Below are 13528 nucleotides of genomic sequence, written 5' to 3' on the forward strand. Positions count from 1 at the left end.
GGCCCTATCTACATGGAGGCAGACATGTGAGGATGGAGACACAACACAAGATGATGGCAAGCCAGGCAAGCTCCCCATCCCTCTGCAACATAAAAGATGGAGCCACAAGACACCACAGATGAGCAGCTCAGCCCAATGTGTTGGCCACAATGCTGAAGAGAGCTTTGGGTTAAAGAAAATCAACCGAAATGACTTGCAGGAAGCGTGGGGCGTCAGGAGAGCAACTGCTTAAGCAAGTGATGATGCCGGCACTGAGGCAGAAGCAATGGAATGGCCCCGCCTGGAGACACGGATCCGATCATCTTACGCTTCTCCCGGGCCGACAGCCCCGTGCTGACTTCTTCAGCACTTTGTAAAGCACGTTGATCAAAGGTTCATTATTTTTAATCTGTTCCGAACAGAAAGGCAAATACAACAAAACGTAACAGGTGAGACATCCAACGACACTTGAAGCAGCCACAGTCTGGGGGCTGGCGAAGGGGAGCCTCAGAGGGGAGGAGTGCAGACAGGTATGACAGCCTCCCAGCCGCCTGCCTCTGAAGAACAGGCCCTGAATCAGCTTTGCTTACTTGAGGGTGGGGGGCTGTGTAGGCTGACCAAGTACAAGGCCACTTCCTTCTTAGTTCTGCTGCAGAAGGCGAGGGGAAGCCTAACAGAAGAGATCTGCTTCTTCCTGCCTCCCTCACCGTGTTCTGGAACACCTGGAAGCTTGGTTTAGAGTGGCTCCATGCTCTCGGCTCATTTTTAACAATTATTTTTCAAAACAAAACAAACAAAATACAATTATTTTCCACAGAAAGTCCTCAAATTCCACCTCCACACATGTGGTACAGCTAAACATCCATGACTGACCAATGGTCCCAAATGCTTATAATTGGTGCTAGAATAGTCTGGCAGACCTCCGAGATGGCTCAGTCAGTGGGCAATGCTGCCACTGAACCTGACGACCCGAGCTTAATCCAGGGACCCACATAGAGCAGGAGAGAACCAGCCCCTGCAGGCTATCCTGATTGCCACACGCATGCCTCAACGTATGCACACAGACACGTTAAAGAAATGCAAAGAAAAGAAAAACCCACAGTCCTCACCCTCCAGGTGAGTAGATCCCAGGCCAACAGAAGTTTTATCTTTTATTAGCAGGTTGAAAATTGAATCCAGGGCCCCTCGTATCATAGACAACTGCTTTATCCTAAGTTACACCCCTAGTCTGGCATCAGGATTCCTATGCTGGTTCTATAACTTCGGGGTAAAAAAAATCATTTGAGTGGTGCAGAATCACCTGGAAGGCTCAGGTGCCACCAGAGGCAGACCTGGAGTAGGACTCGAGATTTTGCATTACTAACAGGTTCCCAGAGACCGCACTTTGAGAGCCACCACTTCTTAGCGAGGTGTATAGCTCAGCTGGTAGAGTGCTTGGCTAGCCTCCGTGAAGCAGTGGGCTCCTCTAGTACCACATAAACCAGTCATGGATGCACTTTATAATCCCAGACTCGGGGACAGAGGCAGGAAGACACAAGTCCAAGGTCATTGGGCATCCAAGAACAACCCAGGGTAGACGAGACCTTGTCTCAAAACAAAACAAAACAAAACAAAAAATACAAAACAACCACTTTGAGGCAATCTTTCTCAACCTTGGCTGTACTTTAAAAACACCTAAGGGACTGTCTGTTTGGTTTTTAGAGAGGAATGCTTGAATATCTTCAGTTAGGTCAGAGTATCTAAGCATGGGGCTCTCGCATTGATGTGCGTTTTTCAAGTTCCCCAGTGGTTGAGCTCACAGCTGGGATGGTATTCTCTGTCCCTGAATGGCAGACCTCAAATTTTAGGGTGCACAAGAGTCACACTAGAGCTTGAGCCCAGGACTCTGAGCACAAGGGTGCTAACTCAGTAAAGACCTCCAAATATGCCTTAAACAAAACAAAACAAAACATATCTGTGTGTGCATCCTATAGTGTGTGTGGGGGGGGGGCGCGAAGGTCAGCTTGTGGAGACAGTGCTCTCCTTACACTGCGTGGTACTGGGGCTCAAATTCAGGTCATAGGGCTTGGCAGCAAGTGCCTTTATCTGCTTTACCTTTGAGTCAGGGTCTCTGTCTCCTTGGCTAGCCTGGAACTACGTAGCTCAAGGTGGCCTTGAACTTGAAGCAATCCTGTCTCTGTCCTACTGAGTGCTGGAACTACAGGCATGGATTGTGTCAGGCTCTGAAGTTTGTTTATTTGTTCTTTGAGTCTCTATGGGAAGCTTTGGTAGCTGTCCTGGAACTCCCTGTATAAACCAGCCTACCAGCCTGGCCTCAAGCTCACAGAAATCCACCCACCTCCAAGGTGTGAACCACTATGGCCAGCTTTTTTTTTTTCAAGACGGAGTTTCTCTGTGTAATCCTAGCCATCCTGGAACTCAGTCTGTAGACCAGGCTGGCCTCAAACTCAAAGATCCACCTGCCTCTGCCTCCCAGGTGCTGGGATTAAAGGCGTGCACCATTACTGTCTGGCAGTTTGTTTGACTGAGGGAGTCCTTATGTTCCGTGGGCTGGCCTCTAATTTACAGGCTCAAATGATCCTCCTATCTCAGTCCCCTAAGAAATGGGTGTGTATCATCATACCTGGCTCAGATCTATATTTTTAAAAACCAAGTTCCCAGGTGTTCTAGAAATAGCTGATGTCCCAGATAACAAACCTAAAAAACTCTGCCTGAGAAGCTGACGTTGGAAATGGATAAGCCCTGATCTCAGGCTCAAACTATCAGAGAAAACTCACAGTGCCACGGATGTGAAGCTGCAATGGCACTCCTTCCCAGAGAAAAGGGACTCCCTGGGGTTGAAGGCAACCTTCTGGATCTACAAAGATATCCCCCAACAGCCAAAGACACCCTGCTCAACCTCACGTGGATGTGTTTCACAGCTGTATAAAAACAACTCAAAGCCAAGAGCACAGGCACACATCCATAGCCTAGGAGCATCATTTGAGTCTGGGCAACACTATTAGATTCCATCTAAAAGAATAATTCTTTTAAAACGCTGTGGACAACAGCAACCCCACCACAGCCCACGCCTGGAAGCCAATCAGTGGAGTCCAGGTTCTGGGAGACAGAATTTCCATGAAGACAAACTCAGGGCTGAAGTCAGCTCCAGTCACGGAACTTTGCAGAAGTCCTTTAACGTCTCTGAGACACAAGTTCTTGGTTAACAGGGTAGGGACAATAATTCCTATTACTCGGAGCTACTGAGAGAATCAAAACACAAATGAACCAAGTGCCCACACTGCCAGGCAGAAGAGAAGCTTCATCATTGCTCAGTCCTTTTTACCCTGGCATCTCCAAGAGAAAGAGCAGAGAAGCAAGCACTCCCCAAAACACCCTAGCTAAGAGCGTCTTCTAAGAGGTGCCTTCATCTGACCGTCTGGCCCCACAGCAGCAATGTCCACCTGAGGGAGGAAAACTCGCCCAAGGTGCTAGGGAGAACACACCACCAGTGAACTCAGAAAACTGGGGGTCAGCTAATCAGAGGGGTGGATGGGCCCTGGAACCTTGGCTCTTGGATAAGAGCATGAAAGAGCATAGGTCAACATAGCAGAGTGAAGGGATTAGCAGATCAGATATGAGAAGGGGCAATCTCTAGAGAAGCTTGCTCTAGGGCTGGAAACAGAGCAGTGGGAAGCACAAGGCCCTGGGTTATACCCCTATTAACTAATACACACACACACACACACACACACACACACACACACACACACACACACACACACCTGACTTTAGTGACACTGGCCAGTTATTGCAGCTACCGGAGTGGTTGGTGCAAGTTCAAAGCCAGCCTGGGCTAAAAAAAGGAATTCAATGCTAACCCGGGAATTTATTAATAGTAAGACCTTATCTTAAAACAAAAAGGAAAAAGAGAATTGGTGACATAGTTGAGTATGGCTCAGTGGTAGGTGCTTGCCCCATATGCATGAGGCTGGAGGCTCAATCTATCCCACCATAGAAAGAGGAAGTTGGTCCTAGAGAGACTGAGCTTGTCTCCCGTGCCCAGAATGGTCTTCGGGGCTTACTCAAGTGCACCCGCTTTCCTAGATGTGTGACTTGTTCTCTCTTCCTCATTTCAAGGACATTCTGCCCAGTATGTCATAGGATCCATGACCCAATATGTCTTGGAGTTCCAGCCGTGCAGCCCAGGGACAGGGCATTCAGCACTATGGAGAGGCCCTTTCAGAAGAGCATGTCTACCAGCTGAACCCTGTCTGCCTGACAGGGCTCACTCCTCTTTAGAGTCACAGGAAACACATGGTGACACACCAGAGCTTTGCAGCCTGTCTCCATTTCTCCCAAGTTCCCCTAGCTCCCTGTCACTGCACTGCTGCTGTGAGTCTTCTCACAGGCACACATCCCACTGTGGAAATGCTCCCTGGCTCATAGAGAAGCTGGGGAAGAGAACCGAAGTTCACAGGTGAAGGGGACATCAGCATACAGCATATCAAGGTAAGCAGAGACCCACCCTGGACCACTACCCCAGACAATGGAAACTGGACCAATACTTTTAGACTTAGATTTATGCTTTGAACATCTGTACACATTCATCTGGAGACCCTCAATCCTGGGCTCTGGGTCCTGCAGTTGGCTATTCCTTTGAGAATCTAATATCCCAGCTGGGTCCGTGCAGGGCAGAGCTGGTCCCTGTCCTCTGGTGGAAGCCATGGAGGCACACTAGCCTTTCTTATCAACTCTGCACACACAGTCTAGCATCTACTCTCACATGGGCAGTGGGAGAGTCAAGCTTCTCTCAGCTTCAGGAGAGGCTCATCTGGGGACTAGTTCCCTGAGAAGAGCTTAGTAATTACATTTAGCAGATACACCACCAGGAAAATGTGGCTGCAAGCCCAGCTATTCTCATGACAAACAATGGCAGCATCCAGAAATCCTCCTCGGGTGACATTGCTGCTAGCTAGGAAAGCACCTCCCCCTTCCTCCGGATATAACTTGCCTCTTCAGTCTATCAAATCCATTCCCTGCCACTGGAACCCAAGTTTGCCTCCCCCCAAAGTTTAATGCCTTTGGGACCACAGCAGCACACATGGCGTGTTATGAAAGCTGGTAACAAGGTGAATGTGAGCTTCAGGGTAGCACGGGAGCCAATTTATCTCTGTCTCCAATGTGGCCTCGAGGAAGTAATTTACTTCCCTTATAGGGCTACTGTGCAGGCTAATGCAACAAAATAAAACACAGTCCACGGGCCAGACAGCTTCTGTTGCAGTCTGGACAAACAGGAACTCTTGCTCTGAAGCCTGTGCCTCAGTTTCTCCTCTTAATCTCTGTGCTCCCTGAGCTTTTCTTCCTAAGGCCTAGGAGAGAAATTAGGAGTCAGCAGGATTTGTTTCCACCTCTCCCCATGGCTCTAATCTCACCACTGTACCCCAGCTCTCTTTGGCTCATTCTGGTCCTGTCCCCACCTACTTCCTAAAAATTACTCTGAGCCATGATTCCTCAAAGCTCTGTTGTTCATCTGCTCCCTGCTTCCTCAGGAGCCTTTCTCACGGCCCATAGGAATTCTCATGACTCCAGCTCAGAACTGAGCCAAATAGATCTCTGTATGATCACTGTATATACTATCATGTGGGGATATTTTCTTTCCCCAGCCCACATTATTTGGAAATTTCTTATGAGTAGGACCTTAGTTTTTCTTTTGCATCTGCCTTTGTAGAGCTAGCTGGACATACCACAAATGCTTAATAGATACCTAAGTGAACTGGGAGATATCTAAGCAAGACCTTGGTGGACTGTCAGCATGGGAAAACCCTCCGCCTGCCACCTTATGTGCTAGTATTACAGCTGAGCCCCATGAGGCCTGAAGGCGACCCCTGCATTAGCAGCATCTTGAGCCAGGTTCACAGTGCAGTGAAGATGAGCAAGGTCCACAGGTCCCTTCCCTCCCCGGACTGACTAAGGTTAGTCTCCTCCAGTCTGGTCCACAGCACCAGCATGAGGAACTGTTCTCAGAGGGAATATGCAGAGTTGTAGCAAGTCGGGAGCAGCTTTCTCCAGGGAGGAATGTATCCCATTTCCCCAGGAGCCCTTCAGGTCTGTTGTGAAGGCTGAGTCAGAGCCTGGGCCTTAAGCATGCATGGGCTCCTAGTGCTCAGCTTTAAAGGGAGAGGCAATGGGTGGGCCTCAAAGTCCCATCATTCCATGTGGAACTTGCTCCCTCATCAACAAACCCAAAGGACCCATGAAGCCACTTGTGGCTGAAGACATACATCAGCCACTCCCTATGAACCAAACACACTCCCAGCAGCAGCAGAGATTCTGATGAAGCCAGTGGTTACTTCCTAGGAACCTCTGGGTCTAATCAAGGGAAGGAAAAGATCAAAATCATGGTCCTCATTCTCTAAGTCAGAGACCTCCCACCAGGGTTCACAAGCAACTTCACAAGAGTCACACTGTAAGCAATGAAGTTCATCTGATTCAGACAAGACTTTTCACTTAAGGTCTGCAGCGTGAGTGTTGGGCTCCAGCAGGTAATACTCTCAGAAAAATGAGTGTCCATGGGAGGTGGGATCCTGATGCCACTCGCCTTCAAAGATGTATTATCTTTACTTAGGAGTAGTGCGTGTGCCTGTGTGAGCTTACTGCACCATGTGCATGTGGGTGCCAGTGGAGGGAATTGAATGCTCTAGAACAGAACAGTAGGTGGCAGTGAACTGCCTGAGGTGGGTGCTGGAAACCGAACTGAGCCATCTCTCCAGCTCCACCACCCACCTTTAGATCCAGGTACTCCAGGTCCTTCTTCAGCTGGAGGTAGGTATCATCAGCCTTCCAAGGAAACAGGGAGGAAAAACAAAACAAAACAGTTACAAACACTAGTGTTAAAATAACTGGTCTTCATAGTAGAACCTTTACATCACACAGCTCTGAAGACACGGGACCACAGCAGACGAACACACCGGGCCATGGAGGAAGCACAGAGAAACTCAGAGCCCTCTTTCGGCATAGTAGAGCTGGTGGGTCACTATGGGAAAAGCCAGCTTATCCCTGCATCCATTGTGGTTTGATGGGGAGGACCCAACAAGGCGGCTAGGGCAGTAGAGCAGATGAGGCAGATGGGGCTCCTGAGGCAGAACCGGGAGATCTGCCTGGAAGAGCACTTGCCATCCACAGAGCTAGGATCCCATGGACAGCACTGCTCTAACCCTTGGCATCAAACCTCTGGGCTGGGCTGTCTCACATGCATGAAGTAATATGACCCCAAGTGATGTGGATGAATTGCTGGAAAAGGCAGGGAGAAACAACTTGGGTGATCCAGCAGGTCCCACTAAGGGTGACCTTGGGCTCCTGCTACAAGTTTCCTGGAAGCTTTGCTCTTGAAGGGGTCCCTGGGTAAGACTGTTGGTGGTGTCTCTCATGGTCTATCAAGCTATTATTAAGAATAAGACTTCCCACAAGTTACACTCGCGTTCAGCAGATCACAGAAGCTAATTGAGGCAGAAGAGTTGTGAGAGCTTACTTAAGAATAGTCCAGAGCTCTTAGTGGACTGGGGGCCTCCAGCTGAGCAAGCCAAGGATGGGGAAGGTAGACAAATACGGTGCGAGACCATCTCCTACACACAGTTCACACATGAGACGCTCACACAGTGCTTTAGGCCTGGAAGCCCTATCTGTAAGGGACGCTTATGGTTTGCACAGGCTTTGGCTATATTGCCTCCTTCACCGCCCCACGTCCCCAAGTCATTGCCCCTACACACTTTGAACATGAGGAGAAAAGATAGCTGAAGCATGTTATTTAAAATTAAATTCGTGATTTATGACTTTTCTTTTTCTTTGTGTGTGTGTGGTATGCATGTGGGTGTGCATGTTTTTGCATGTGTGGGGCACACACATGTGTGAGAGCATTCCGTTGCTCTTCTACCTATTTATAAGGCAGGGCTCACTGATACAGCAGTCTTACTAGTGAGCTTGCTCTGGGGTTGGAATCACAGGAGGACAGCCACACCCAGCCAGCATTTAACAGGTTTCACACAATTTCATGGCAAGCTCTTTAACCACGAATAATCTGCTTAGTCTCACAACTTAGGTTTGCTCGTTTGTTTTTAACAAACAAACCCATTCTCTTACACCCATTTTCTAATTACATTTCCTGGGTCCTCCAGATCCTGCTAAAAGGGGAAGTGACAATGCCAGCACCCTCATCTGTCCTCTGCCTTGCTCTGTGCTGCATGAAGGGACGAGGCTGGTATGGCTGAATCACCGCTGCCCAAGCACAACTCTCTGTGCAGCCTCATGAAGCCTGAAATCCAAGGCCCTGGTGCTATTTAACACTCTAAAACAGGGATTCTGGCTCCAGCCTGCAAGCTCCTGGAAACACAGTGAGTTACTGCCCCTTCAGGAGCCTCTTGTCCCATAATGACAATTCAGTCCCACCTTACCTATGCGGGTTCCTACAAGGCCAAATAGGACAAGAGATGAGGGCTGTTCTGCAAGGGGAGGTGCCCTACATTTCCCTCCGGGCTGACCCACATGTCTTCAATGAATGACAAGGCAGAGTGACAATGAGTGACAGGGCACAGCTCTTAGACAAGATGACCATGTGCCAGCCTGGCAACTGCACAGCTCAAGAAGCAAGGTTCAGGTCTGTCCCACCCCATGCATCCTCTCCCCTGTGCCAGAGCGAGGTAGGGGTACGCTCCACCATTGCCCACAGTGACTGGCTATAGCACCCAGAAGCAAACAGGCAAGGGAAGAAGGAGAGGGCCAGCCAGCAGGACAGACCAGAGCACACTGCACGGGGAGACATGAGTGGCAGGCCATCCCTGCGTGGGCCCAGGAGAGCCCACCGGCGCTGACCTGGCAGGCAGGAAAGGTCAAGTAGTGGTGCAGTAACTGGCCCACGGCGAAATTGCGCACGCTGGCCAACTTGGCCTGGTGCCGCTGCAACCGGGTGAGCAGCAGCGAGAGCTCTTCCAGCTGCGGGCGTGTAGACACATCAGGAGGGAGTCAGCCACCGCAGGGCACACCGCTGCAATTATACTCTTCACCCCGTGCCAGGACAACATTGATGTGACACCACTAGGCAATGATCGCATTGTCTCTGTCATTAGGGCAAATAAAGGCACCGCCAGCATAGGGCACAGGAAGCTGCTTGCTCAGAAGCCACCAGTTCAGCTTCACCAGAAGGATGGGTGCTTTGAAGGGAGAGTTAACCAATCACAGTGAACTTTGAAGGGAGAGTTAACCAATCACAGTGAAGGCCAGGGAAGAAAGGAGGGGTGTTAAAGGAGAAAGCAGGTAGGTAGAAGAAAGAGGGGACCAGCCCAATATTCTCCTCCACTTTTCTCAGTCTTTGGAGGGTCTGCTACAAAGCCCGAGTGAGCCGCTGGGCCTCTCTGTCACCTCATCACTAAAAAGAGGTCAAAAGTTGCCTTGTGGGCTGCAGTAGATTAGCTCTGAGGGAGGAAATACCATGGGCTAGGGTCTCATATGCTAAGGCACACATCAATCACCTGGAGGGGGAAGTGGGGAGCCGCTTACCGATTTTCCATGTAAGCTGGGAGCACTGACTGTGTGGGTCATGTAGCCCATGGAAGGCATGGAACGCCGGTCCACATGAGAGGAGTTCTGTAACAGGAGAGGAGAAGCCAGACTGAGGCCAGGCAAGGAGACCTCAGTCACTCACTGCTAGGCCCACCTACCACGTGCTGCCTGTTTGAGCCCTGGGTGCCTGGTCTCCAAAAGGAACACATAGCCTTCCTCACTAGGCATAGTACAGCAAACTGAAAGTCGCCCCTGGAGAGGTAAGTCTCAGCTAGGTTGTTATGGATTCATGGACTGACTGAAGGCAAACACCTTTTCCTGCCTTGTAGGCTGCCAAGAAGCCAGAGTGACTCTGTCTCTCAATCTCAGACCCCAGTCACCCGGCAGAAGTTCCTAGGCCTCACCTTAAGAGCATGACCCCGTGCCTTCCTGGGAGAACCTCCCAAAGAGATGTCCACACTCCTCCTCTGCTCTGGTGGCTTCACTGTGACTCTTTCTGCTGGTGTATGTGGCCGCCGGGGTGGTAAGGGCTTGGGAGGCCCTAGAGGAGGGATGTCAGAAGGAGATGGAGGCACAGAGATGGAGCGGGGCACCTCTAGCAGGCTCCGGCTGCGGCCCTGCTCAGTGAACTCCGGGGAGCCAGCTCCTATGGGCGCCGTGGGGCTGCCATGCCGGAACTGCTGCCTCTGCTGCCACTCATAGAGCTGCCACACGGTACCATCCCTGTGTGCCCGACGCTCCTCACTGGACATCTTCAGATGGCTTGCTCTGTCCTGTGCGTACTTGTAGTCACTGGGCAGGTTCCGGGGAGGGGGTGAAGAGCTCCCAGAAGGATGTCTAGTGTTTTTGGGAAGAGTCTGGTAGTTTTCCGGGAAGGACAGGGGCTGACTGGGACCCTGGCGAGGAAGTGTCTGGTCTAAGGGCAAGCTGAGAAAGGGAGAAAGAGCATGTCAGACCATCACTCAAGGCAACACAGCTAAGGAAACTCACAAGATCAACTTGCTGGGGAGACTGTGAGGACCCCAAACAGTGGCTGAAGCAGACACATAGGGCTTTGCACTGAAGAAGACCCCAGACACAGTTTTCTCTGACAGCCAGGATCACCAGGGGGTTCCCTTGCCCATCACTCCTGGTGCAGAATGATTAAACTGCCTCTCTTCTCCTGGAAAGGTCCCATAGTTTTTTTCTTCTGCCTGGGAGCCTAGCACTGTTGGAGGAATTCCTACAGCCAGTAGCCTTTAAGTTACCAGCCCACTTGGGCGTGGCCTCTTATACTAAACAAGCCAACAGCAAAGTGTACATCCAGCCTCTCTCTTCAGGCTATTTGGTTGCTGTTCCCCATTTGTTCAAGCAGACGACTATAATCTGTGAGTCTACCCCTAAATAAATAACCCTCTACTATACTCAATTCTGAGCTACTGTGGGATTTCTTTTAAGCATCCGTCATCATAGCACCAACCCCTGAAGCTCACAAAGAAAATGGCTGGAGCTGGAGTCTTCCCTTTACTACCTTTCTAACCCAGAGACAGCTTCCTTCCCTCCTCCAGACAACTCTGAGGGCCTCCTAATGTGTTTCCTGTACATCTGACCACTCCAGTGTGCCCCAAGCCCCCTCAGTGCCCTGCTGTCTACAGAGTTCAAATCCTGATTCCGTTTTATCAACGTCATATAGCAAACTTATACAGAGTGCACTGCTGTGTGTCAGACATTGCTCTGGGCCAGTGAAGGCAGTGGCGGCGGCAGCACCCAAGGCCTGTTCAGAAGGTAGATTCCTGAATTGTTAGACACTGTACACGCTCACTTCTATGGGGATGCAGAGAAGCCATGAGTAAAGCTGTGGTTACCAGACCTGGGGACGGCAGAAATAAATGGGGAGATGTTGGTCAGTGTGAGCCAGGCTTCAGCTGGACCAAGTGAGCATGTATTAGAGCCCCACTGCACAACGCGGTGATAATACATACTTCAAGACTGGGTGTTCTCACCACATACACACAAGGGTATGTGGGTGGGGTGATGCGCATTCATCGGCTTGTTTCAACTACATCAGTGTGTGAATACACTAGTCTGCCCCATCTAGTACATCAATATATAATTAATACTTTCTAAAGATGAATGATTATGTGTATGTACACGTGTTGGGTGTACATGACCGTGTACATGTGTGTAGACAAGTATCCTGCTCTAACACCCTCGGCCTATTCCTTTGAGACAGTGTCTCTCACCGGCCCAGAACTTCTTGTTCTGACTAAGCTGGCCAGCCGGGAAGCTCCTAGATCCACCTGTCTGTGCCCAAACACTGGGGTTGCCTGGCATGGGCAAAACCCCTGGTGCTAATGTGGGTGCGGAAGACCTGAGCTCAGTTTCTCAGGCTTGCACATAAAACACTCTTGCCAACTGCCCCATGATTATTTCTTTATGATTAAAAGGAAAAGCTGGAGGGAAGCCTTAGCACTGGCTGCTCTTGCAAAGGACCTGGGTTCAATCCTCAGCACCCACATGGTGACTCACAACCATCTGTAATGCTAGTTTCAGGGACTCTAACTCTCTTTTCTGACCTCTGCAGATAGCAGAAATATACATGGTACACATACATGCAGGCAAAACATTCATATGTATAAAATAAATCTAAAAAGTCTTTTAAATACAGGGCTAGGATATAACTTAGTTGCTAAGAGTCCTTGCCAGGCATACACAAAGCCCTGAGTTCAGGACCCTATCTAAAATATAGTTTTGAAATGTAGGTTTTCTCAGCCCTACTAGACTTATGAGTGCTAACTTCCGGCAGAGTGTGTTCACCCTATTTAAACAAGTGCTCTTCAAATGGCCTATTAAATCTGTCTGACCTCAGGTCTGTGTTTTTTCTGAGTCTCCCTTCCCTTTCTATAACTTGTGGATAAGAGCCTCCGACTAGATCACTGTGAGGAGTAGAGGGGAGCCGTCAAGCAGGGTAGCTTCCCTTGACAGCTTCTTTTCATTTAGCTGAGGGGATTTTAAGATCTCTTCAATCCAAACCCATCTAGCATGCAAGTGTGTTTGCTTGCCACTAGGTGGCAGAGATTTTTCATTAATTTTTCCAAATTCCATGTCTGACGTGGTGACAGGAGCAGAAACCAGGTGTGGGGGTTCCCCTGGAGGCCAGGACTTTGGAACCATTGTTTATTTTGCCTGAAGCAAAACTTGAAGAATGTAAAGTATGTCCCAGCCAAACCCCTGTTTCTCCAGCCCATGTGCAGGGCACGCCTATCACGTTTAGATGATCACAACCCTCACCAGACACTGCCCCAAATCCTGAGCCCACCCTCCAGACCATGCCTTCCATTTGTGCATTGTCTGCTATGTGGGGTCATCTCAGACATTAGGATGATGGCCACTGGCCCCTGCAGCCAGACTATAATGATTAACTGGCTGATGGAGACAGGGACCTGATGGCTCCCAGGAGCAGGTATGTGCTCCCGGGGCAGCTCTGCCCTGACAACCTGGCCTTATACAGACAGGAATCAGGAGCTCCTGGTCTCTTACCTGTTCTGTGGCCCCAAGAACAGAAAGTTAAACAGGATACCCTGAGAAAGTTGCCTCAGATACAGCCACGTCAAAGCAGAAGATCAACCTGTGTGACCACTCCCGCTCACTGGAGAAATTCCTCACCCTCGCTTCCACATCAATCACACGGGCCTTTCATTTCCTATTGTGTTCCCTCAAATCCACGTTTAATCCCCAGCCCCACCTCGCCTTTTTATTTTACAAGTATACTTTACCTTAAACACTGGGTGTGGGTGGAGAATTCTTGAAGGCTAGAATTTCAAAAACAAGCTCACAGAACATGCTATGACTCAGGGTATGTGAGACTCTTGCTCATCCCATTCCAAGAGAGTTAAATGAAGGAAATGCAAAGTAGATGCACCTCAAAAATGCAGGGATAAATTAAAAATAGTTCCCTATGTGGACCAAAGCAGTCTGTCCCCCTTCCAATGCCAGCCACCATGTGCTGTGACAACGTTGTCCAGTGACAACGAGG

The 13528-nt window shown here is 49.7% G+C and overlaps 1 protein-coding gene across 9 annotated transcripts in view; it reads right to left on the reverse strand.

Moving 5' to 3' along the window:
- The window catches only part of Plekha7 (pleckstrin homology domain containing A7), a 188172-nt gene that overhangs the window by 23452 nt on the left and 151192 nt on the right, over nt 1-13528 (reverse strand). For 3 of the 9 annotated variants that reach the window (XM_075971977.1, XM_075971979.1, XM_075971981.1), the window contains 5 exons: nt 9918-10440; nt 9511-9597; nt 8827-8946; nt 6745-6798; nt 308-388 (listed from right to left, as the gene is read on the reverse strand). In XM_075971977.1, the coding sequence (XP_075828092.1) occupies nt 308-388; nt 6745-6798; nt 8827-8946; nt 9511-9597; nt 9918-10440 (865 nt within the window). The remainder of the gene's footprint in view (nt 1-307; nt 389-6744; nt 6799-8826; nt 8947-9510; nt 9598-9917; nt 10441-13528) is intronic. The other 6 variants (XM_075971982.1, XM_075971980.1, XM_075971983.1 and 3 more) reach the window with 3 other exon arrangements.

This window comes from Microtus pennsylvanicus, chromosome 5, assembly GCF_037038515.1.
Source record: "Microtus pennsylvanicus isolate mMicPen1 chromosome 5, mMicPen1.hap1, whole genome shotgun sequence".
In the NCBI taxonomy this organism is placed as follows: domain Eukaryota; kingdom Metazoa; phylum Chordata; class Mammalia; order Rodentia; family Cricetidae; genus Microtus; species Microtus pennsylvanicus.